General features: G+C 38.8%; 1 protein-coding gene across 1 annotated transcript in view; it reads left to right on the top strand.

The window, feature by feature from the left end:
* GLRA1 (glycine receptor alpha 1) overlaps window positions 1–27,141 on the top strand; it is a gene marked incomplete at its 5' end in the record, with an annotated part of 351,072 nt that overhangs the window by 27,693 nt on the left and 296,238 nt on the right. The window contains one exon of the mRNA XM_053718691.1: window positions 10,369–10,436. Coding sequence (XP_053574666.1) covers window positions 10,369–10,436 — 68 coding nt within the window. The remainder of the gene's footprint in view (window positions 1–10,368; window positions 10,437–27,141) is intronic.

Raw genomic sequence — 27,141 nt, 5'->3', positions numbered from 1 at the left:
AGGTCCTTTCAATCATCCAAATCTAATTTCTCTGAGACTGACTGCCTGGAGATTGAAAGCTTGATTTTATCAAGGCGTGGCTTCTCCGAGTCAGTCATTGATATCTTAATACAGGCACGAAAGCCTGTAACCAGGAAAATCTACCATAAGATATGGCGCAAATATCTTCATTGGTGTGAATCCAAGAATTACTCATGGAGTAAGGTTAGGATTCCTAGGATATTGTCCTTTCTCCAAGAGGGTTTGGCTAAAGGATTATCAGCTAGTTCTTTAAAGGGACAGATTTATGCTCTGTCTATACTTTTGCACAAGCGTCTGGCAGAGGTTCCAGACGTCCAGGCATTTTGTCAGGCTTTGGTTAAAATTAAGCCTGTGTTTAAACCTGTTGCTCCTCCATGGAGCTTAAACTTAGTTCTTAATGTTCTTCAAGGAGTTCCGTTTGAACCCCTTCATTCCATTGATATCAAACTTTTATCTTGGAAAGTTCTGTTTTTGATGGCTATTTCCTCGGCTCGTAGAGTCTCTGAGTTATCAGATTTACAATGTGATTCTCCTTATCTGATTTTCCATACAGATAAAGTAGTTCTGCGTACAAAACCTGGGTTTTTACCTAAGGTAGTTTCCAACAAGAATATCAATCAAGAGATTGTTGTTCCATCATTGTGTCCTAATCCTTCTTCAAAGAAGGAATGTCTTTTACATAATTTGGACGTAGTCCGTGCTTTAAAGTTTTACTTACAAGCGACTAAAGATTTTCATCAAACATCTTCCCTGTTTGTTGTTTACTCTGGACAGAGGAGAGGTCAAAGGGCTTCTGCAACCTCTCTTTCTTTTTGACTTCGGAGCGTAATACGCTTAGCCTATGAGACTGCTGGACAGCAGCCCCCTGAAAGGATTACAGCTCATTCTACTAGAGCTGTGGCTTCCACCTGGGCCTTTAAAAATGAGGCTTCTGTTGAACAGATTTGCAAAGCGGCGACTTGGTCTTCGCTTCATACCTTTTCAAAATTTTACAAATTTGATACTTTTGCTTCTTCGGAGGCTATTTTTGGGAGAAAGGTTCTACAGGCAGTGGTCCCTTCCGTTTAAGTACCTGCCTTGTCCCTCCCTTCATCCGTGTACTTTAGCTTTGGTATTGGTATCCCACAAGTAATGGATGATCCATGGACTGGATACACCTAACACCAAAAACAACCCTATGCTAAATAGATTCTAAATTTTGTCCTGAGTTTAGAAATACCCAATGTTTACATGTTCTATGCTTTTTTTGTAAGTTATATGGCAATAAAACATAATTTATGTAAGAACTTACCTGATAAATTCATTTCTTTCATATTAACAAGAGTCCATGAGCTAGTGACGTATGGGATATACATTCCTACCAGGAGGGGCAAAGTTTCCCAAACCTTAAAATGCCTATAAATACACCCCTCACCACACCCACAAATCAGTTTAACGAATAGCCAAGAAGTGGGGTGATAAGAAAAAAAGTGCGAAGCATATAAAATAAGGAATTGGAATAATTGTGCTTTATACAAAAAAATCATAACCACCACAAAAAAGGGTGGGCCTCATGGACTCTTGTTAATATGAAAGAAATGAATTTATCAGGTAAGTTCTTACATAAATTATGTTTTCTTTCATGTAATTAACAAGAGTCCATGAGCTAGTGACGTATGGGATAATGACTACCCAAGATGTGGATCTTTCCACACAAGAGTCACTAGAGAGGGAGGGATAAAATAAAGACAGCCAATTCCTGCTGAAAATAATCCACACCCAAAATAAAGTTTAACAAAAAACATAAGCAGAAGATTCAAACTGAAACCGCTGCCTGAAGAACTTTTCTACCAAAAACTGCTTCAGAAGAAGAAAATACATCAAAATGGTAGAATTTAGTAAAAGTATGCAAAGAGGACCAAGTTGCTGCTTTGCAGATCTGGTCAACCGAAGCTTCATTCCTAAACGCCCAGGAAGTAGATACTGACCTAGTAGAATGAGCTGTAATTCTCTGAGGCGGAATTTTACCCGACTCAACATAGGCAAGATGAATTAAAGATTTCAACCAAGATGCCAAAGAAATGGCAGAAGCTTTCTGGCCTTTCCTAGAACCGGAAAAGATAACAAATAGACTAGAAGTCTTACGGAAAGATTTCGTAGCTTCAACATAATATTTCAAAGCTCTAACAACATCCAAAGAATGCAACGATTTCTCAGGATTAGGACATAATGAAGGAACCACAATTTCTCTACTAATGTTGTTGGAATTCACAACTTTAGGTAAAAATTCAAAAGAAGTTCGCAACACCGCCTTATCCTGATGAAAAATCAGAAAAGGAGACTCACAAGAAAGAGCAGATAATTCAGAAACTCTTCTAGCAGAAGAGATGGCCAAAAGGAACAAAACTTTCCAAGAAAGTAATTTAATGTCCAATGAATGCATAGGTTCAAACGGAGGAGCTTGAAGAGCTCCCAGAACCAAATTCAAACTCCAAGGAGGAGAAATTGACTTAATGACAGGTTTTATACGAACCAAAGCTTGTACAAAACAATGAATATCAGGAAGAATAGCAATCTTTCTGTGAAAAAGAACAGAAAGAGCGGAGATTTGTCCTTTCAAAGAACTTGCGGACAAACCCTTATCTAAACCATCCTGAAGAAACTGTAAAATTCTCGGTATTCTAAAAGAATGCCAAGAAAAATGATGAGAAAGACACCAAGAAATATAAGTCTTCCAGACTCTATAATATATCTCTCGAGATACAGATTTACGAGCCTGTAACATAGTATAAATCACGGAGTCAGAGAAACCTCTTTGACCAAGAATCAAGCGTTCAATCTCCATACCTTTAAATTTAAGGATTTCAGATCCGGATGGAAAAAAGGACCTTGTGACAGAAGGTCTGGTCTTAACGGAAGAGTCCATGGTTGGCAAGATGCCATCCGGACAAGATCCGCATACCAAAACCTGTGAGGCCATGCCGGAGCTATTAGCAGAACAAACGAGCATTCCCTCAGAATCTTGGAGATTACTCTTGGAAGAAGAACTAGAGGCGGAAAGATATAGGCAGGATGATACTTCCAAGGAAGTGATAATGCATCCACTGCCTCCGCCTGAGGATCCCGGGATCTGGACAGATACCTGGGAAGTTTCTTGTTTAGATGAGAGGCCATCAGATCTATCTCTGGGAGCCCCCACATTTGAACAATCTGAAGAAATACCTCTGGGTGAAGAGACCATTCGCCCGGATGCAACGTTTGGCGACTGAGATAATCCGCTTCCCAATTGTCTACACCTGGGATATGAACCGCAGAGATTAGACAGGAGCTGGATTCCGCCCAAACCAAAATTCGAGATACTTCTTTCATAGCCAGAGGACTGTGAGTCCCTCCTTGATGATTGATGTATGCCACAGTTGTGACATTGTCTGTCTGAAAACAAATGAACGATTCTCTCTTCAGAAGAGGCCAAAACTGAAGAGCTCTGAAAACTGCACGGAGTTCCAAGATATTGATCGGTAATCTCACCTCCTGAGATTCCCAAACTCCTTGTGCCGTCAGAGATCCCCACACAGCTCCCCAACCTGTGAGACTTGCATCTGTTGAAATTACAGTCCAGGTCGGAAGAACAAAAAGAAGCCCCCTGAATTAAACGAAGGTGATCTGTCCACCACGTTAGAGAGTGTCGAACAATCGGTTTTAAAGATATTAATTGATATATCTTCGTGTAATCCCTGCACCATTGGTTCAGCATACAGAGCTGAAGAGGTCGCATGTGAAAACGAGCAAAGGGGATCGCGTCCGATGCAGCAGTCATAAGACCTAGAATTTCCATGCATAAGGCTACCGAAGGGAATGATTGAGACTGAAGGTTTCGACAAGCTGTAATCAATTTTAGACGTCTCTTGTCTGTTAAAGACAGAGTCATGGACACTGAATCTATCTGAAAACCCAGAAAGGTTACCCTTGTTTGAGGAATCAAAGAACTTTTTGGTAAATTGATCCTCCAACCATGATCTTGAAGGAACAACACAAGTCGATTCGTATGAGACTCTGCTAAATGTAAAGACTGAGCAAGTACCAAGATATCGTCCAAATAAGGAAATACCACAATACCCTGTTCTCTGATTACAGACAGAAGGGCACCGAGAATCTTTGTGAAAATTCTTGGAGCTGTAGCAAGGCCAAACGGTAGAGCCACAAATTGGTAATGCTTGTCTAGAAAAGAGAATCTCAGGAACTGATAATGATCTGGATGAATCGGAATATGCAGATATGCATCCTGTAAATCTATTGTGGACATATAATTCCCTTGCTGAACAAAAGGCAATATAGTCCTTACAGTTACCATCTTGAACGTTGGTATCCTTACATAACGATTCAATAATTTTAGATCCAGAACTGGTCTGAAGGAATTCTCCTTCTTTGGTACAATGAAGAGATTTGAATAAAACCCCATCCCCTGTTTTCCGGAACTGGAACTGGCATAATTACTCCAGCCAACTCTAGATCTGAAACACAATTCAGAAATGCTTGAGCTTTCACTGGATTTACTGGGACATGGGAAAGAAAAAATCTCTTTGCAGGAGGTCTCATCTTGAAACCAATTCTGTACCCTTCTGAAACAATGTTCTGAATCCAAAGATTGTGAACAGAATTGATCCAAATTTCTTTGAAAAAACGTAACCTGCCCCCTACCAGCTGAACTGGAATGAGGGCCGTACCTTCATGTGAACTTAGAAGCAGGCTTTGCCTTTCTAGCAGGCTTGGATTTATTCCAGACTGGAGATGGTTTCCAAACTGAAACTGCTCCTGAGGACGAAGGATCAGGCTTTTGTTCTTTGTTGAAACGAAAGGAACGAAAACGATTGTTAGCCCTGTTTTAACCTTTAGACTTTTTATCCTGTGGTAAAAAAGTTCCTTTCCCATCAGTAACAGTTGAAATAATAGAATCCAACTGAGAACCAAATAATTTGTTTCCCTGGAAAGAAATGGAAAGTAGAGTTGATTTAGAAGCCATATCAGCATTCCAGGTCTTAAGCCATAAAGCTCTTCTGGCTAAGATAGCCAGAGACATAAACCTAACATCAACTCTAATAATATCAAAAATGGCATCACAGATGAAATTATTAGCATGCTGGAGAAGAATAATAATATCATGAGAATCACGATTTGTTACTTGTTGCGCTAGAGTTTCCAACCAAAAAGTTGAAGCTGCAGCAACATCAGCCAATGATATAGCAGGTCTAAGAAGATTACCTGAACATAGATAAGCTTTTCTTAGAAAAGATTCAATTTTTCTATCTAAAGGATCCTTAAACGAGGTACCATCTGACGTAGGAATGGTAGTACGTTTAGCAAGGGTAGAAATAGCCCCATCAACTTTAGGGATTTTGTCCCAAAATTCTAACCTGTCAGGCGGAACAGGATATAATTGCTTAAAACGTTTAGAAGGAGTAAATGAATTACCCAATTTATCCCATTCCTTGGAAATTACAGCAGAAATAGCATTAGGAACAGGAAAGACTTCTGGAATAACCGCAGGAGCTTTAAAAACCTTATCCAAACGTATAGAATTAGTATCAAGAGGACTAGAATCCTCTATTTCTAAAGCAATTAGTACTTCTTTAAGTAAAGAGCGAATAAATTCCATCTTAAATAAATATGAAGATTTATCAGCATCAATCTCTGAGATAGAATCCTCTGAACCAGAAGAGTCCAAAGAATCAGAATGATGGTGTTCATTTAAAAATTCATCTGTAGAGAGAGAAGATTTAAAAGACTTTTTACGTTTACTAGAAGGAGAAATAACAGACAAAGCCTTCTTTATGGATTCAGAAACAAAATCTCTTATGTTATCAGGAACATTCTGCACCTTAGATGTTGAGGGAACTGCAACAGGCAATGGTACATCACTAAAGGAAATATTATCTGCTTTAACAAGTTTGTCATGACAATTATTACAAACAACAGCTGGAGGAATAGCTACCAAAAGTTTACAGCAGATACACTTAGCTTTTTTAGATCCAGCAGGCAGTGGTTTTCCTGTAGTATCTTCTGGCTCAGATGCAACGTGAGACATCTTGCAATATGTAAGAGAAAAAACAACATATAAAGCAAAATAGATCAAATTCCTTATAAGACAGTTTCAGGAATGGGAAAAAATGCCAAACATCAAGCTTCTAGCAACCAGAAGCAAATGAAAAATGAGACTGAAATAATGTGGAGACAAAAGCGACGCCCATATTTTTTAGCGCCAAATAAGACGCCCACATTATTTGGCGCCTAAATGCTTTTGGCGCCAAAAATGACGCCACATCCGGAACGCCGACATTTTTGGCGCAAAATAACGTCAAAAAATGACGCAACTTCCGGCGACACGTATGACGCCGGAAACGGAAAAGAATTTTTGCGCCAAAAAAGTCTGCGCCAAGAATGACGCAATAAAATGAAGCATTTTCAGCCCCCGCGAGCCTAACAGCCCACAGGGAAAAAAGTCAAATTTTTGAGGTAAGAAAAAATATGATAATTCAATGCATAATCCCAAATATGAAACTGACTGTCTGGAAATAAGGAAAGTTGAACATTCTGAGTCAAGGCAAATAAATGTTTGAATACATATATTTAGAACTTTATAAATAAAGTGCCCAACCATAGCTTAGAGTGTCACAGAAAATAAGACTTACTTACCCCAGGACACTCATCTACATGTTTGTAGAAAGCCAAACCAGTACTGAAACGAGAATCAGTAGAGGAAATGGTAAATATAAGAGTATATCGTCGATCTGAAAAGGGAGGTAAGAGATGAATCTCTACGACCGATAACAGAGAACCTTATGAAATAGACCCCGTAGAAGGAGATCACTGCATTCAATAGGCAATACTCTCTTCACATCCCTCTGACATTCACTGCACGCTGAGAGGAAAACCGGGCTCCAACTTGCTGCGGAGCGCATATCAACGTAGAATCTAGCACAAACTTACTTCACCACCTCCCTTGGAGGCAAAGTTTGTAAAAACTGATTTGTGGGTGTGGTGAGGGGTGTATTTATAGGCATTTTAAGGTTTGGGAAACTTTGCCCCTCCTGGTAGGAATGTATATCCCATACGTCACTAGCTCATGGACTCTTGTTAATTACATGAAAGAAATACAAATAGCACTTTGCTATTTCCAAACCATTTTTTTTTCTCAAAATTAGCGATAGTTACATTGGAACACTGATATCTGTCAGGAATCCCTGAATATCCCTTGAGATGTAAATATATTTTTTTAGTAGACAACCCAAAGAATTGATCTAGGCCCATTTTGGTATATTTCATGCCAGCATTTCACCGCCAAATGCGATCAAATAAAAAAAAAGTTCACTTTTTCACAAACTTTAGGTTTCTCACTGAAATTATTTACAAACAGCATGTGCAATTATGGCACAAACGGTTGTAAATGCTTCTCTGGGATCCCCTTTATTCAGAAATAGCAGACATATATGGCTTTAGCTTTTTTTTTGGTAATTAGAAGGCCGCAAAATGACAGGAAGTCCCTCCAACGATGGGCCGCCCACCCGCCTCCCACCCACCAAAAATTGGCACCATCGCCGGCCGATGCAGAGAGGGCCACAAAGTGGCCCTCTCTGCATAGGTGTGCTTAAAAAGGGTATTGCAGTGATGCCTCAATATCGAAGCATCACTGCAATACCCTGGAAGCGATCATGATCGCTTCCAGAGCTTCAAACCAGGCACGTCCTTGGTCACGAAGGGTATTTTTTTGTAGGACGTGCCTGGGACATCCTCGGTTGTGCCTGGCACGTCCTCGGTCGTGAAGGGGTTAAGCAAGCAACCTATAGATAGATGTGAGCTATTACTGGAAAGAGACAAATCTCTTTTCTCAAATTAGGGCTCATCTGATTATCATGTATTTGATGTGAAATTGTCAGTTTTCTAACCTGATAGGCAGGATTATCATCCTAAATGTAGACAAACTCTTATACCTCAATCACAACTTAACTTTCTGTTAAGGAATCACTTGAACATCTGGATATCATGAAATTAATAAAACAATCTTAATTTCTTAACTCATTTAAGAAGAGTGATAATAGACAATGGGGTATATTTACCAAGCAGCAGATGCTGCTTATTCCGCTCAAATTTACCAGCTCGTGGGAAACAGAAGTTAAGAAGCAGCAGTCTTAAGACTGCTGCTCCTTAACTTGTGCACCGCATTTGAGGTGATGGACTGCAATAATCCCGATCAGATACAATCGGAATGATTGACGACCTCCGCTAGCGGCCAATTGGCCTCGAATGTGCAGGGTGCGGCATTGCACAAGCATTTCAGTCAAATGTTGTGCAATGTCGGGTGGACATGATTCGCTACAGCGAATCATGTTTGCCCGCCATTTGATAATTTGGCCTCTATGTCTCATTCTAAGCTGAAAAATAGGTCCACACATCATAGACAACAAAAAAGAGACTCCTAGTTAAAATGAAGGATAATATGACCATGGCACCATAATTTGAGAGACCTCACTCTCTCCTTACAAGCAAACACACTCAAAACCTCACATTATAATAAGTATTATATGGATATTACTGGGTTTTTTTCACCCCACCTCCATTTATAATTAACATGAAGAAGAGGACAATTAGCAAGGAACTTGAAACAATATTGTAGTCAACTGTTTTTCTTTGTTTTATGTAAATGAAGATATTTCAAAAAGTGTTTCAGTTTTTGTATTATTATCCACTTCAGGATGGGGGCAAATGGAAAAGATCGGTACAAAGTTCTGACGTTACTGCCCCTGTGATCACATGTCTCCAATGCTGATGATTGGATCTGGGGTGACAGCCTACAATGCTTGGAACGTCCCCCAGTTGGATCTTTTCAACATGGAAGGGAGCATAATGCTTCAAATGTTAGGACGTTCCATGCCATACAGTGTTAAAGCCCAGTGCTGTTAGGGCATCATAGAACATCCAAATAGCATCAATGGGCAAAAAAAGTTCCTGATCAGCGTAAATTAATGTTTTCTTGTCATACTTGCAGATAAATGTCCCTTTCCACTAGTAAAGTCCATGTAGCTGTCCTCAAGTACAAAAATATTGAAATACTAGTTTCAACTTACACCATGTTAGTTAACATTTTAGACAAACAGTTTACAATTGACAGGTGTAAATCATGATCTTTCATATGTATGATTTATTTTTAGTATAGGCGGAAAAGCAAAGTTACTAAAAAAAAAAAAAATACAGGGACAGTTTTGTTTGGAAAATGCTAGGATACAAAAAGCGATGATGAAAGTTAGAATCAGGATTATAAAATTAATCTTTGATGTTACTGGGACAAGAGTATGTATGTTTGAAGTATTAAAAATGGATTTAAATAGGTTTATCTGTAATGAGGATGACCACTAGCAAGGGTTACAGTTCTAACTAATTGGAGGCAAAAGATCCATTTTCATTGTAAATGTCACCCACTTTAAAAAGACCATACGAGAATTCTGAATTTTATAAACATTTATTTGTTGTTATGGAGTGAAATACATTATTTGCTGGGTACCACTAATAAAGCACATAGATCATTTCTAATTGAAAAACATCTACATTCATTAGAATATACATACTATAGCTGGAGTAATCATTTAAAGGGACAGTTTAGTCAAAAATAAACTTTCACGATTAAGATAGGGCATGTCATTTTAAACAACTTTCCAATTTACTTTAATCATCAAATTTGCTTTGTTCTCTTGGTATTCTTAGTTGAAAACTAAACCTAGGTAGGCTCGTATTTCTAAGCCCTTGAAGGCCGCCTCTTACCTGAATGCATTTTGACAGTTTGTCACAACTAGAGGGTGTTAATTCATGTGTGCCATATAGATAACATTGTGCTCACGCCGTGGAGTTACCTAGGAGTCAGCACTGATTGGATAAATTGCAAGTCTTAAAATAACTGAAATAAGGGGACAGTCTGCAGAGGCTTAGATACAAGGTAATCACAGAGGTAAAACGTGTATTAAACGTGTTGGTTATGTAAAACTGGAGAATGGGTAATAAAGGGATTATATATCTTTTTAAACAATAAAAATTCTGCTGTAGACTGTCCCTTTAATGCAGAGTAACTGTATTTAGAGATCCTTAAATAGTTATAGAGAGCTACAGTAGGAACGCTCCAAAATAACTGGATGATTAAACAGAATGTAATACTTATGTGAGTTTTTCATAATACTGTATAATATAGCTCAGTCTTTAGCGGTGGGGTTTAATATAGTGCACATTATATTGGATGTATTTTCATCCTAGGAATTGTTTGCACTGTTGTGTGATAAGCACATAGTACTGACCTCCATTGGTTGATCGTTTTTTCCTTTCTTTCAGGACCAGCAGTGAACGTAAGTTGCAACATTTTCATCAACAGCTTTGGATCGATTGCTGAAACAACCATGGTGAGTTAAAAACACTAAATGGTTATGAAACCCAATGTTTTTCTTATATTCTCAAATGCCTTATTGTCATGGTATTCTTTGTTGAAGCGATATCTAAATAGATAGCGTGCACATTTCTGGAGATCTACATGGCACGAACTAGTGCTTGCAAATATATAACAGTTTGTCAAACTCCTACCATATAGCACTGCCGACACACATGAACTCTCCTGAACTTACCTACCTGCTTTTCAACAACGATACCAAAAGAACAAAGACATTTGATAATAGAAGTAAATTAGAAAATTGTTTAAAATTTTATGCTAGGTGACTAAAACAAAAAAATATATGGGATTCCATATCCCTTTAACTATAATTATCGATGAAGCATGGCTTTGTGCAATGTGTATTAAACTTTTTTAAATCTCTACCCTTATTTGCTGACCCACTTTACCAACCTTGAATAGATTTTCAAGAATTATAAAATATATTACAAAAAGGCACTTCACATAATCCCATATACGTAGACTTAATTATGCTTTTTAGTATTATCTTAAGATTCTATGGGGCATATTTATCAAGCGCCATATGGAGCTCGATGCCCCTTGTTTCCGGCTAGCCTTCGGGCTCGCCGGAATAAAAAGTTATGAAGCAGTGGTCTAAAGGCCGCTGCTCCATAACTTGTCTGCCTGCTCTGAGGCGGCGGACAGAAATCAACCGGATTGAATACGATCGTGTTGATTGACATCCCCTGCTAGTGGCCGTTTGGCCGTAAATCTGGGGGTGACATTGCACCAGCAGTTCACAAGAACTGCTGGTGCAATGATAAATGCCGACAGCGTATGCTGTCAGCATTTATCGATGTGCAGCGGACATGATACGCTACTTCATATCATGTGGCCCATTTATCAAGCTCCGTATGGAGCTTGTGGGCCCGTGTTTCTGGCGAGTCTTCAGACTCGCCAGAGACAGCAGTTATGAAGCAGCGGTCTAAAGACCGCTGTTCCATAACCCTGTCTGTCTGCTATGAGCAGGCAGACAGGAATAACCACAATTCAACACGATCGAGTACGATCGGGTTGATTGACACCTCCCTGCTGATGGCCCATTGGCCGCGAGTCTGCAGGGGGCGGCATTGCACCAGCATCTCTTGTGAGCTGCTGGTGCAATGCTGAATACAGAGAGCGTATTGCTCTCTGCATTCAGCGAGCTCTTGCGGACCTGGTCCGCACTGTCGGATCAGGTCCGCAAGACCTTTGATACATAGGCCCCCATGTCCGCTCGCTCATTGATAAATATGCCTCTATACCTGTAATTATATCCAATAAAAATAGCAATAAATAATTAGAAGGTCAAACATTGTTATGCATGTAATTTTGAACTATCATAAAATGGAAGCATACAGAAGTTTTTATTTTTCTGTGAATTATTATTTATATATTTTAAGCATTTTTGATTGTAGAAATCCAAGGTATAACTGATTTTAAATGCATATTCTGACCTGTGCATGGTTTGGTTACCTAATTATCATATAAAAACACATAATATTGTGGCTAACTCTTATAACTCGTTTCTTTTTTAAACAAAGATGTGCCCAATTTATTAAGGTTTGATGGCTGTTTGTGTTCAGTATTTTGGTCACAATTTTAATAATACTTTGTAGCACTTTTACAACCTATGAAGTGTAAACGACCTCAGTATTTAGTATTGTTTATCTACATATACTTGTGGGTCACTTGATAAAAGGGTTGAACACAAAACAGATTATTTCTAACAAGACGATCAACATGTCACACATTTATTAGGATATCACATATCTTCCTGTACTGAGAGAAACCAGATCACTTACAGAAATGGGGATATACAATAAATCAGATAAGGGACACTATTTTTTATTTCAGATGAAGGGGCTTCTGTCATATTTCTATTTAACTTTTATTAAGTTAAAGGGCCATTATAGTGGAAATATTACATGCTCTAATTTGTTACAGCATGTAATTTTAACACAAGCGACCCTGCAATTCAATGTGTTTAAACCCTACTCTTGAGCAACAGAGCAGAACTGGTCCCAAGTGGACATGGCTGCTGACCCAATCACCCTGTGCAACTACTACTGTTGATTGTTATTGCACAATTATGCTTTTAATCCACCAGATTACATTTACTAAATCCACTTTGGATATGTTCTGGATAATATCCTCTGCGCAGTGTAATCATTGTAATAAACCCTAGTGTCACCTCACTACACACTTGTACACTTATTCACTTTTTACCACCAATCCCAAGTAAATATTGTATGTGTAGTTCTACAGAAATATAGCCACTATACTACTCATAGTAATTCCAGGCTAAATGATTTTCCAGACACTCAGTTCTTTAGCAGAGAGAGAGAGAGCTTTAATTAGAATCTGCCCAAATTACAAAGAGGTTACAGAGATGATTACATTAAAGGGTTTTTTACTCATACTCTTAAACACATAATATAGCCTATCTATCTGTTCTTACCAGGTGTGTGTATCTGTGTGTGCACTTACCAAATGCCTTTCTTCCTATCTAGAATTACTGTGTGTTGCATGTGTGTGCTTGTGTATGTGAATGCATGTGTGTGTAGAGTGTCAGTGTGTGTGTGTATACCTACCAACCTTCAATTCCAACTGCCCTCTATGCCTCTAACCTGTCCTACTTATATCCTGAGATCTTTCTTTACTTGGGACAAGCTGACTTTCTTAGAAAGAGTAGAGTACTTTGCATATGTAAAGACCTTGTATCTTTGTTGTTAGTTTTATAACTTCCAACTACCTGTGTCAATAATCACATCCTTCCTTTGAATGTAGACTTTTGTTACATAGATACACAGACACCCATAATTTAAATAAAACAATAGGTCTACATTCTAGTTCAGTAATATATATATATATATATATATATATATATATATATATATATATATATATATATATATATATATATATATATATATATATAAATGTGTGTGTATATATATACAGTGGGGCAAAAAAGTATTTAGTCAGCCACCAATTGTGCAAGTTCTCCCACTTAAGAAGATGAGAGGCCTGTAATTTTCATCAAAGATATACCTCAACTATGAGAGACAAAATGTGGAAACAAATCCAGACAATCACATTGTCTGATTTGGAAGAAAAATATTTGCAAATTATGCTGGAAAATAAGTATTTGGTCAATATCAAAAGTTTATTTCAATACTTTGTTATATATCCTTTGTTGGCAATGACAGAGGTCAAATGTTTTCTGTAAGTCTTCACAAGGTTGTCACACACTGTTGCTGGTATGTTGGCCCATTCCTGCATGCAGATCTCCTCTAGAGCAGTGATGTTTTGGGGCTGTTGCTGGGCAACACGGACTTTCAACTCCCTCCAAAGTTTTTCTATGGGGTTGAGATCCGGACACTGGCTAGGTCACTCCAGGACCTTGAAATGCTTCTTACGAAGCCACTCCTTCATTGCCCAGGCAGTGTGTTTGGGATCATTGTCATGCTGAAAGACCCAGCCACGTTTCATCTTCAATGCCCTTGCTGATGGAAGGAGGTTTGCACACAAAATCTCATGATACCTCAAAATGCCTATAAATACACCTCCCACCTCACTCATACCTTAGTTTAACGTGTAGCCAAAAAGTGAGATGTAAAAGAAGGAGTAAAAAGCATACAAAAAGAGGAACTGGAAAAAATAAAGGGCTTTATACAGGGAGTGCAGAATTATTAGGCAAGTTGTATTTTTGAGGATTAATTTTATTATTGAACAACAACCATGTTCTCAATGAACCCAAAAAACTAATTAATATCAAAGCTGAATAGTTTTGGAAGTAGTTTTTAGTTTGTTTTTAGTTATAGCTATTTTAGGGGGATATCTGTGTGTGCAGGTGACTATTACTGTGCATAATTATTAGGCAACTTAACAAAAAACAAATATATACCCATTTCAATTAGTTATTTTTACCAGTGAAACCAATATAACATCTCAACATTCACAAATATACATTTCTGACATTCAAAAACAAAACAAAAACAAATCAGTGACCAATATAGCCACCTTTCTTTGCAAGGACACTCAAAAGCCTGCCATCCATGGATTCTGGCAGTGTTTTGATCTGTTCATCAACATTGCGTGCAGCAGCAACCACAGCCTCCCAGACACAGTTTAGAGAGGTGTACTGTTTTCCCTCCTTGTAAATCTCACATTTGATGATGGACCACAGGTTCTCAATGGGGTTCAGATCAGGTGAACAAGGAGGCCATGTCGTTAGATTTTCTTCTTTTATACCCTTTCTTGCCAGCCACGCTGTGGAGTACTTGGACGCGTGTGATGGAGCATTGTCCTGCATGAAAATCATGTTTTTCTTGAAGGATGCAGACTTCTTCCTGTACCACTGCTTGAAGAAGGTGTCTTCCAGAAACTGGCAGTAGGACTGGGAGTTGAGCTTGACTCCATCCTCAACCCGAAAAGGCCCCACAAGCTCATCTTTGATGATACCAGCCAAAACCAGTACTCCACCTCCACCTTGCTGGTGTCTGAGTCGGACTGGAGCTCTCTGCCCTTTACCAATCCAGCCACGGGCCCATCCATCTGTCCCATCAAGACTCACTCTCATTTCATCAGTCCATAAAACCTTAGAAAAATCAGTCTTGAGATATTTCTTGGCCCAGTCTTGACGTTTCAGCTTGTGTGTCTTGTTCAGTGGTGCTCGTCTTTCAGCCTTTCTTACCTTGGCCATGTCTCTGAGTATTGCACACCTTGTGCTTTTGGGCACTCCAGTGATGTTGCAGCTCTGAAATATGGCCAAACTGGTGGCTAATGGCATCTTGGCAGCTGCACGCTTGACTATTCTCAGTTCATGGGCAGTTATTTTGCGCCTTGGTTTTTCCACACGCTTCTTGCGACCCTGTTGACTATTTTGAATGAAACGCTTGATTGTTCGATGATCACGCTTCGGAAGCTTTGCAATTTTAAGAGTGCTGCATCCCTCTGCAAGATATCTCACTATTTTTGACTTTTCTGAGCCTGTGAAGTCCTTCTTTTGACCCATTTTGCCAAAGGAAAGGAAGTTGCCTAATAATTATGCACACCTGATATAGGGTGTTGATGTCATTAGACCACACCCCTTCTCATTACAGAGATGCACATCACCTAATATGCTTAATTGGTAGTAGGCTTTCGAGCCTATACAGCTTGGAGTAAGACAACATGCATAAAGAGGTTGATGTGGTCAAAATACTCATTTGCCTAATAATTCTGCACTCCCTGTACAAAAAATCATTACCACAAAAAATAGGGTGGGTCTCATGGTCCCACTATGAAAGGAATTAATTTATCAGGTAAGTTCTTACATAACTTATGTTTTCTTTCATGTAAGTGGCAAGAGTCCATGAGTTAGTGACGTATGGGATATAATACCCAAGATGTGGAAAACCACGAGTCAATAGAGAGGGAGGGATAAAATAACAACAGCTAAATCCGTTGAGAATTGAAATCCAAAAAAAAATTAAGTTTTCTTTAAAAAATTTCCAAATACTCAAATCAAAAGGCATTAGAATCAAACTGAGACAACTGCCCGAAGAACTTTTTTACCAAAGGCACATTAAACACATTAAAATAGTAAAATATAGTAAAAGTATGCAAAGAAGACCAAGCTGCTGCTTTGCAAATTTGATCAACTGAAGCTTCATTCTTAAAAGCCCAAGAAGTGGCAACTGATCTAGTACAATGAGCTGTAATTATCTGAGGTGGAGACTGCCCCGCCTCCAAATAAACTTTGTGAATCAAAAGTTTAAAAAAATCAAGGTGCTAAAGAAATGGCAGAGGCTTTCTGACCTTTCTTAGAACCAGAAAAAAATAACAAATAGACTAGAAGTCATTCTGAAATCTTTAGTAGCCTCAACATAATATTTCAAAGCTCTTACCACATCCAAAGAATGTAGAGACCTTTCAAGAGTATTCTTAGGATTAGGACACAAGGAAGGAACAACAATTTCCCTATTAATGTTGTTAGAATTCACAACTTTAGGTAAAAATTTAAATGAAGTTCACAGCACAGCTTTATTATATTGCTCCAAAATATTTAAATGGAGATCCCATCAAACTTCTTCATGGAGATGCGTAACTTGCTCCTGCATTGGAAAGCAAGCTATACCCCGCACCTGATATAAGTGACTCCTACTGGGTTCCACAGCCCATCCGTACTAAGAGCATCCCGCAGGAGAGTAGAAGTGGCGGCGTCCTGGGGCCCTGGCGTCGGCACCCTGCACATGATGGGTCTGTTAAGGATCCAGTACATGAGACCAAAGAAGCGGCGAAGCAGCAGGAGAGTAAACTGGCAAATGGAACAGCAACTGCTCTCAAAAATCCTACATGTCTATCCCAGGCCTATGCTCTTATAGGTACTTACCTTTCAAATGCTGAGCAGCAGGGCAGAGGGAACACTAATGCATCTTGCAAGCGCTGTTATCTTAAGCACAGGAGTATGTTTATAACAATCGTTCAACACTCATCACATACCCACTTACTGTTGTCCAGAGATCGCCTGTAACTCCCGGGGACCCAGGACAATCCCCACCAACTTTGCAGGAGCTACATACCCGCCACCGCACGGCCATAGCATTCCTCGAATGGGACCCTGGAGGTCTGTGGGTCCCTTGTGATTCATGCCACCGCACAGCCCCACCATACCTTAAATGTAATCCTGGAGGTCTGTGGCCCTCTGTGAGCAGAGTGGAGGACAGGGACTGCTATTTTTACTATCTACCTCACGGCTTGCTTGTCGCTGTGGGGGACAGATGGAGATCTATTTTCATAGAATATGCCATTAACTTGCCATTAAGAGCGAGATGTATATTTGGACGTTCACTATTTCATCTGAGACACCTTGCTTTCTACACACGGACTGTTGGGCACGAACATGAGGTTGTTAATCCTACTACTTATAGGGTCATTTATATTAGCCTTAGATCTGAGTAACTGACTAGCTTATATAAAATATGTATATTAGACAATTGTGGACTCCTATGGTGGGTTTAATCAGTTTTCTAGTTACATAAAACACTTAGCAATTGCCAAAAATGTAATATGTACACTTTGTTTGTTAAGGAAGTGACCTGTATTATGATGTGATTCTCTCTTTTCTTGGCCACGCTTCTAACGCAGGCAGGTCCTGCGCCAATACTTTCCCCTTGGGGAGATGAGAGCAGCGTTATACAACGTTGTATCCAGCATTATACATACATGCCTATAGTATAATCTTCTTTAAACTAGCTTACTCTATGACATAGATGTTCTGGTTCGCTTACATGCAAACACCTCAATTTAAAGTTTTAAAACCTAGTCCAGTTTTTGGTCTGTCTTGCAAATATCTAATCTGTACCCCAATTACCAGTGTAGCCCATCTTGTGCTCTAATGCTCTATTTACTTACACTGTTTCATTGATTATTTTCCTTCAAAGTTAGTGTGTACACCTTTAAAATCATAAATGTCCTAATGGTCCTCAATATACCCTAGGAGCCAGCTCACCAAGTCACCTCCTTTAGCTAATTTATTTCCTGTTTATCTCTTCCTCCCATTCAAACTATATGATGGGACCTCCAGAGCTTTAATTATTTTGTCTTTTAGATCTATATTCTGACTAACTTTTAACTGAATAGCAGGAGTTGGTACTCTAATTACTAGTGTTCTCTTTAAAATCACCTGTCATTTCAAATTGAGAACCCAAAAATATGGGGTAAATCTGTTGAGATCCACAAGTGGTCTCATCTATTATAGTTAGCCTTCTGTTAAATTAGTTCTACTCCATGTTCATGGGTCCAAAAGTGGCCCCTTATATGAGAGGGAAGGCTTAGATTTATATTGGCATGATCGTATTTTATCTCTATTCAGCATTACTTCAACTAATAACTTTAAGCCAAGTTGATAATTGATTCTGTTTTCTCTGAGAGCTATTGTGCAATGCCTTAATGCTTTGTTTGTATGCCACACTTTACCTTAAAGAGTCCCTTAAGTGGTCTCTTCTACTATAGTTAGCTTTTTGTTAAAGTGAATCTTTCCTATGGGTTAAGGTCCGGACAGGGCCTTGTATAAGAGAGGGAAGCCTTAGCTCTATATTGGCATAACCATATTTCATCCCTATAGAACATTAGTTATACTAATAACTTTGTCATATTGATAATTGATTCTGTTAATTTTACATGGATTCACAATATGTAAACTATATGATATGTTCTCTATTACGTGTTCCCTGAAAACAAATGTGTAATGCTTTATCATTCTGTATGCCAAATTTACCTCACTATTAAAAACCCCCCCAAAAAAACAAAACAAATTGAGACTTCAAGGAGGAGAAATAGATTTAACAACATATTTGATACGAATGTCTGACGGCTGTGATAATCCACTTCCCAATTGTCTATACCTGGGATATGAATTGCAGATATTTGACAAGAGTTGGATTCTGCCCAAGAAAGTATCTGAGATACTTCTTTCATTGCTGAAGGACTGCGAGTCTCTCCTTGATGATTGACATATGGCACTGTTGTGATATTGTCTGTTTGAAAACAAATGTAAAGTTCTCTCTTCAATAGAGGCCAAGCCTGAAGAGCTCTGAAAATAGCACAGAGTTCTAAAATATTGATTGATAACCTCTCCTCTTGAGGTTTTCAAACCCCTTGTGCTCTCAGAAACTCCCAGACAGCTCCCCAACCTGTAAGACTTGCATCTGTTGTGATCAAAGTTCAGATAGGACGAACAAATGAGGCCCCTTGAATAATAAGTTGATGGTCCAACCACCAAGTCATAGAGAGCTGAGTGCTGGGATTTAAGCATATAAGTTGTGATTTCTGAGTATAATCCCTGCACCATTAGTGCAACATGCAAAGCTGTAAAGGCCTCATGTGAAAACGAGCAAAGGGGATCGCGTCGATGCTGCAGTCATGAGACCTAAAACTTCCATGCACATAACCACTGAAGGGAATGATAGAGACTGAAGGTTTAGACAAGCTAAAACTAACTTCATTTGTCTTTTGTCAGAGAAAGAGTCTTGGACACTGAATCTATCTGGAAACCTAAAAAGGTGACCCTTGTCTGAGGAATCAAGAAACTCTTTTGTAAATTGATCCTCCAACCATGTCTTTGAAGAAACCACACTAGTTGTTTCATGTGAGATTCTGCTAAACGAAAAGATTGAGCTAGTACCAAAATATCGTCCAAATAAGGAAACATCGCAATACCCTGCTCTCTGATTACAGATAGAAGGGCACCGAGAACTTTTGAAAAGACTCTCGGAGCTGTCGCTAGGCCAAATTGAAGAGCGACAAATTGGTAATGCTTGTCTAGAAAGAGAATCTCAGAAAACTATAGTGGTCTGGATGAATCGGAATATGAAGATATGCATCCTGTAAGTCTATTGTGGACATGAAATGACCTTGCTGAACAAAAGGCAGAATAGTCCTTATAGTCACCATCTTGAAAGTTGTGACTTTTACAAAACGATTTAAAAATTTCAGATCCATAATTGGTCTGAACAAACCTTCTTTCTTTGGGACAATACATAGATTTGAATAAAACCCAAACCCCATTCCTGTAGAGGAACTGGAACAATCACCCCTGAAAGCTCCAGGTCTGCAACGCATTTGCGAAAAGCCTGAGCCTTCACATGGTTTGCTGGAACATGAGAAAGAAATAATCTTCCAATGGGAGGTCTTATTCTGAAACCTATTCAATACCGCTGAGAAACAATATTCTGAATCCACTGGTTTTGAACAGAGACTGTCCAAATGTGTTGAAATAATTTCAATCTGCCTCCCACCAGTTGAACTGGATTGGGGGTTGCACCTTCATGCAGTCTTAGGGGCTGGATTAGGTTTTTTGAAAGGCTTGGATTTATTCCAATTTGGAGATGGTCTCCAATTAGAGCCAGAGGCCTTAGGGGAAGGAGAGGTTTTTTGTTATCTATTCTGACGAAAGTAACGAAAATAATTGGGAGCTTTAAATTTACCCTTAGATTTCTTATCTTGGGGCAGAAAAACTCCCTTTCCCCCGGTGATAGTGGAGATAATAGAATCCAATTGAAAACCAAATCAATTATTATCCTGAAATGATAAAGATAGTAATCTAGATTTAGACACCATATCAGCATTCCAAGATTTAAGCCATAAAGCTCTAATAGTAAGAATAGCTAAAGACATAGATTTAATATCAATCTTAATGACATCAAATATAGCATCACAAATAAAATGATAAGCATGTTGAAGTAAAAGAACAATGCTAGACAATTCAGGATCTATTAACTGTTTAGATAAACTGTCCAACCAAAAAATTGAAGCAGCAGCAACATCAGCCATATAAATGGCAGGTCTAAGAATATAGCCAGTATGTAAATAGGATTTTCTAAGATAAGATTCAATCTTCCTATCTAAAGGATCCTTAAAAGAAGTACTATTTTCCATAGTAATAGTATTATGTTTGGCCAAAGTAGAAATAGCCCCATCAACCTTAGGGACTTTTTCCCAAAACTCTAAATTAGCCATAGGTAAAGGATATAACTGTTTAAACCTAGAAGAAGGATTAAAAGAAGCACCAGGTTTAGACCATTCCTTAGTAACCATATGAGAGATAGCATCTGGAATAGGAAAAACTTTAGGAGCAACCTCAGAAGTTTTAAAAACAGAATTCAAACGTTTGCTATTCTTGTTATCAAGAGGACTAGATTCCTCAATACCCAAAGTAAACAATACTTTCTTTAATAAAGAACGAATATATTCAATCTTAAAAAGAATGGTTGATTTATCAATTTCAGACTCTGAAGTAGGATCCTCTGAGCCAGAGAAATCCTTATCAGCAGAAGATACTTCAGTATGCTTATGATAAATACAGGCTTCATCACATTTATGAGAAGTAAGGAGAGACCTTTATACATTTATTTGAAGGCGGAATAGCAGTCATAGCCTTCTCTATGGCTGCAGCAATATAATCTTTAATATCTACAGGAATATCATTTACATTAGACTGTGAAGGTTAACAGTAGATTTATTTGTACTTATAGAAACATCAGCATGTAATAGTTTTTCATAACAAGTACCACATATTTGAGCTGAAGATGTAAGATCAGCTAATTTACAACATACACACTTAGCTTTGGTAGAATTGTGTTTAGACAGCTTAGTTCCTATATTAACATCAGAGGCAGGATCAGTCTGAGACATCTTGCAAAATGTAACAAAAAAGAAAAAATAACATTTAAACAAAATATCCAATTTCCTCAAATAGCAGTTTCAGGAATGGGAAAAAATGCTTATGATAAAAATTTTATACAAAAGTAAAATCAAGAGAGCAGACAGCAAGAAGAGGGAGAGACTTATATAACAAATTTAAGGTGCCAAAAACGGCGCAAATGCAGAGCAAAAGACTTTTAGCGCCAAAGATAATTGATGCGACTCGCGTCATAAAAGATGCGACTTTGCGCCAAAAAACCTTGCGACAAGAAATTTGCAAGAAATGAGGTGACTCGCGTAATGGCAGATGCGACTGCGCAAAAAATCTTTGCGCCAAAAATGTTGCAATAAAAATTTCCATTCTGCGTCCTCGCGAGCCTAAGCCCGCCAAATTTTTGAAAAAAACAGACTTCAAGTTATAATTAACTGGAACCCTAGGTTAGCCTAAAACTCCCATAAGCATAATTCCCAAACTGAAACTGCTTAGACTGCAAAGGGAAATACACAGACCTGACTCATGGCAAATATATACAATACACATTTAAAACTTTATAAGATAAAGTGCCAAACATAGCTGAGAGTGTCTTAAAAAAGGATATATACTTACCAGAAGACACCTATCCACATGTAGTAGACAGCGAAACCAGTACTGAAACATATCAGCAGAGGTAATGGTAGAGGAGTATAATGTTGATCTGCAAAGGGAGGCAGAGATTAATCTCTGCAACCGATTACAGAGAGCCTGAGGTGGAGGTGTATTTATAAGCATTTTGAGGTTTGGGAAACTTTGCCCCCGTCTGCTAGGAATGTATATCCCATACGTCACTAGCTCATGGACTCTTGCCACTTACATGAAAGAAATCCTTCTCTCGATCCAACCTTCTACATCCAACTACCGCCCTATTTCCCTACTCACTCTTGTCTCAAAGCTTCTTGAAAAGCTAGAACATGCACGCCTATCCCATTTCCTTACATTACACTCTTTCCTTGACCCACTGCAATCTGGATTTCGCCCCTATCACTCCACAGAGACAGAAATCAGGTTAACAACAATCTATTCATAGCAAAATCCAAAGGCCATTTCTCTCTGCTTATCCTCCTTGATCTGTCTGCAGCCTTTGATACTGTTCACCACCCTCTTTTGCTCCAAACTCTCCAATCCTTCTGCATTTGTGACACAGCCCTCTAGTGGTTCTCTTTCTACCTGTCTAACCGTACATTTAGTGTAGCCTTCTCTGGGGCTTCTTCTGCCCCGTTACCACTTTCTGTTGGGGTACCACAAGGCTCTGTCCTCGGTCCTCTTCTCTTCTCAATCTAGGTTTCATCATTAGGTTCCCTAATAAAGTCTCACGGGTTTCAATATAATTTGTATGCCGACGACACTCAAATCTACATCTCTGCTCCAGACCTTTCTCCTTCCTTGCTAACCCTTGTCACTAACTGTCTTTCTCACATCTCTTACTGGATGTCCTCTCACCACCTTAAGCTAAATCTCTCCAAAACTGAGCTCCTTATTCCCCCCCCCCCTTCTTCTAAAATCTCCACCCCATCTCTCTATAACTGTCGACAACTCCATCATTACCCCTACCCCGCATGCCCGATGTCTTGGGGTCACACTTGTCTCTTTCACTCCTCACATTCAGGCCTTGGTTAAATCCTGCCGCTTTCACCTTAAAAACATCTCTAAAATTACACAAGACACAACTAAGATCTTAATCCACTCTATCACCCTTTCCTGCCTTGACTATTGCAACTCTGTCCTCTCTGGTCTCCCTAGCTGCGTCTAGCTCCTTTACAATCCATAATGAAGGCCTCTGCCAGGCTCATCTTACTTACACATCGTTCTTTACCTGCTGCACCTCTCTGCCAATCCCTTCACTGGCTTCCTCTTGCCTTCAGGATTAAACACAAAATCCTGAATCTGACTTACAAAGCCCTCAACTGCACTGCTCCCCTCTATATCTCTGATCTTGTCTCCAGATACTCTCCCTCTTGTCCCCTTTGCTCCACTCATGATCTCCTATTCTCCTACTCTCTTGTTACCTCCTCACATTTGCATTTACAGCACTTCTCCAGATTGACTCCCATCTTGTGGAACCCTCTGCCTCGCTCCACAAGACTCTCCCCTAGTTTTGAAAGCTTTAAGCAATCCCTAAAGACTCTTCTGTTCAGTGATGCATGCAAACTACACTAACCTTTCCTATATCAATTCCTCTCCTCTATTGCTATCCACCATGAACTTCCTTAGAATGTAAGCCTAAGAGCCCAACTGATTGCAGCTCACCTTAACAAGAGCTTACTATAACAGCGTGACTCTAGGTAGGGCCCTCTACCCATTTGATCCCAATAATTGCTACTTTGTATTCCACCTATGTTTATAGCGCTGCAGAATCTGTTGGCGCTTAACAAATAACTGATAATAAATATATATATATATATACCTACAATTGTGGTTACCTAGTAGTACTTTAACTATGCATTTAACCTTCGTTGTGAGTCGCTAGAGTTAAAATGACATGCTCTGATATCCCTATAAAGACATAAGGATAAAGCCTGGTTGACTGGTCTAAGACCCAGGGCTACCATATGGACTTCTAGAGAATTTTATCTGGCCCCTCTTGATAATTTATCAATACATCTGATACAACATGGCTCAACCATCTCCTGTACAATGTACAATGTATATATTTCAGGGTATGTGTGGATATATAGGTTAGTGGCTTTACATTATTAATGTCATATATTGTTCAAAGGCACTGATCATTTGAAATTAATTTATATGGAAGTATTATTATTAGAATGTATAATATCGCCAGCAATCAATTTAAAAGGGTCATATAACGATACACATTAAAAAAAAAACCAAAAAAAAAAACAGCAAACAAAAGAAATGAAAGCAAATAATTTATTATTGAATCTCATGGAAATAAATGTATAGATAGTTCTCCTACTGCAGAAATTCTCAAAAGTTAAACTAAAGAGTTTTGCCATAAACTGAACATTCATTTTTCTTTAGCCAAGAATATATGAAACATTTATGGTATCATCCCACAGTAACTATATCTAGATTTGATAGAGTATAAAAAACAGCCCATGTGTATCTTAACTAGTTTGAAAAATGATGTGAAGATCCTCTGTGTTCACTTACCAACTTGCATTTGTCAATAAGGATTGACTAGAGAAAGGAAAGGATCTGTCTAGAGGTCTTAGATAAATAAAGATAAGTGTAACTAGGATTAAATAAACTGAATTATTGAAAGAGAACATCTCAGTGTGTTTTTCAGTCTTGGAAAGATTTAGTGTTAGATTACGAGGGGAGCTGTATTTACTGCTCCCGCTTGCACGCTCACTCTGCTCAACTTCTGCTCTTTGCACATCTGGTAGCTCATGTATAACAAGTTGAAAATAATTATTTTTTGCTTGTGCGCTAACCCGACGCATGCAAAGAGCAGAAGAAAGAAGACTTAAATGGAGAAAAGTAAAAATAAACTACCACCCATAATCTCACACTAAACTGAATCGCCATCGCCATTAACCCCCTAATCTGATAACCCCTAACCCACCAAAAGCCCCCCACAGAGTCCCCACTACACTATTAACCCTTAACCTACTGCATAGCCCAGCTAACATCCTAAACTAACACCCTCTAAGTTACCCTCGAAACAAAAACTAACCTTACCTGAAAATAAAATTAACAGTACCATTAAAAATAAAAAAACCTAACCTTACCTTAATAAAAAAAATAAATAATAATAACCCTACCTAAAAAATAAAATAGAAAAAAACAAACTGACAAAAATAAAAAATAAATAGATATGCCCATTCTAAAACCCCACTTAAAAAAACACCCCAAAATAAAAAAAACTATCACCTAGATTACGAGTTTTGCTTTAGAGGCTGTGCGGTGCTAACAAGCAGTTTTCCCTCACCGCTCACTTACGTACAGCACTGGTATTACGAGTTTTCAGAAACCCGTCGTTAAAAGACAAGAAGTGAGCGTTGAGCAAAATTTTGCTCATTACCGCACTCCAATACCAGCGCTGCTTAAGTCAGCGGTGAGCTGGTGTAACGTGCTCGTGCACGATTTCCCCATAGGAATCAACGGGGAGAGCCGGCTGAAAAAAAGTCTAACACCTAAAAAAAAGCAGCGTAAAACTCCTTAACGCAGCCCCATTGATTCCTATGGGGAAATAAAAGCTTTGTCTACACCTAACACCCTAACATGAACCCTGAATCTAAACACCCCTAATCTTACACTTATTAACCCCTAATCTGCCGCCCCTGACATCACCGACACTCGCATTATATTATTAACCCCTAATCTACCGCTCTGGACACCACCGCCACCTACATTATATGTAATTAACCCCTAATCTGCTGCCCCCAACATCGCCGACACCTACATACTATTTATTAACCCCTAATCTGCCTTCCCCAATGTCGCTGACACCTACATTATATTATTAACCCCTAATCTGCTGCCACCAACGTTGCCGTCACTATATAAAAGTTATTAACCCCTAAACCTAAGTCTAACCCTAAACCTAACACCCACTAACTTAAATATAATTACAATAAATCTAAATAAATATTCCTATTTAAAACTAAATACTTACCTATAAAATAAACCCTAAGCTAGCTACAATATAACTAATAGTTACATTGTATCTAGCTTAGGGTTTATTTCTCCAACATTGGTGTGTCCAGTCCACTACTCATCCATTACTTGTGGGAATATTCTCTTCCCCAACAGGAAATGGCAAAGAGCACAGCAAAAGCTGTCCATATACCTCCTCCTTGGGCTCCGCCCCCCAGTCATTCTCTTTGCCGCTCTGAACAAGTAGCATCTCCACGGAGATGGTGAAGAGTATGTGGTGTTTAGTTGTAGTTTTTTATTCTTCTATCAAGAGTTTGTTATTTTAAAATAGTGCCGGTTTGTATTATTTACTCTAAAACAGAAAAGGATGAAGAGTTCTGTTTAAAAGAGGAGTATGATTTTAGCAGCAGTAACTAAAATCAATTGCTGTTCCCACGCAGGACTGTTGAGCCCAGAGAACTTCAGTTGGGGGGAACAGGTTGCAGACTTTTCTGCTCAAGGTATGACTAGTCCATTTTCTAACAAGACAGTGTAATGCTAGAAGACTGTCATTTTCCCTCCTTGGGATCGGTAAGCCATTTTCTTAGACTCTTAACAGAATGAAGGCTTATTATGGGCTATATACTGGTTGACACTCTTGTGGGCTAAATCAATTGCTTTATTTAAGTTTTTTATGAGGTTTGAAGTGATTTTCAAAACTTTTAGTGTTGGGAACATATTTAGGCGCCAGGCAGTAGTTTAGACACCTTCCCAGTCAGGAAGGGCCTTTCACTATAGTAGGCAGAGCCTCATTTTCGCGCCATAATTGCGCAGTTTCTTTTGCATACAGTGCATGCAGCTTCATGTGAGAGGGTCTGGTGGTCATTGAAAACGTTCCTGGAAGGCTTATTTTGGT

Source organism: Bombina bombina, chromosome 6 (genome assembly GCF_027579735.1).
Source record: "Bombina bombina isolate aBomBom1 chromosome 6, aBomBom1.pri, whole genome shotgun sequence".
In the NCBI taxonomy this organism is placed as follows: domain Eukaryota; kingdom Metazoa; phylum Chordata; class Amphibia; order Anura; family Bombinatoridae; genus Bombina; species Bombina bombina.
The sequence above is the reverse complement of the archived record's forward strand: the minus strand, read 5'-3'. Positions and strand labels throughout refer to the sequence as shown.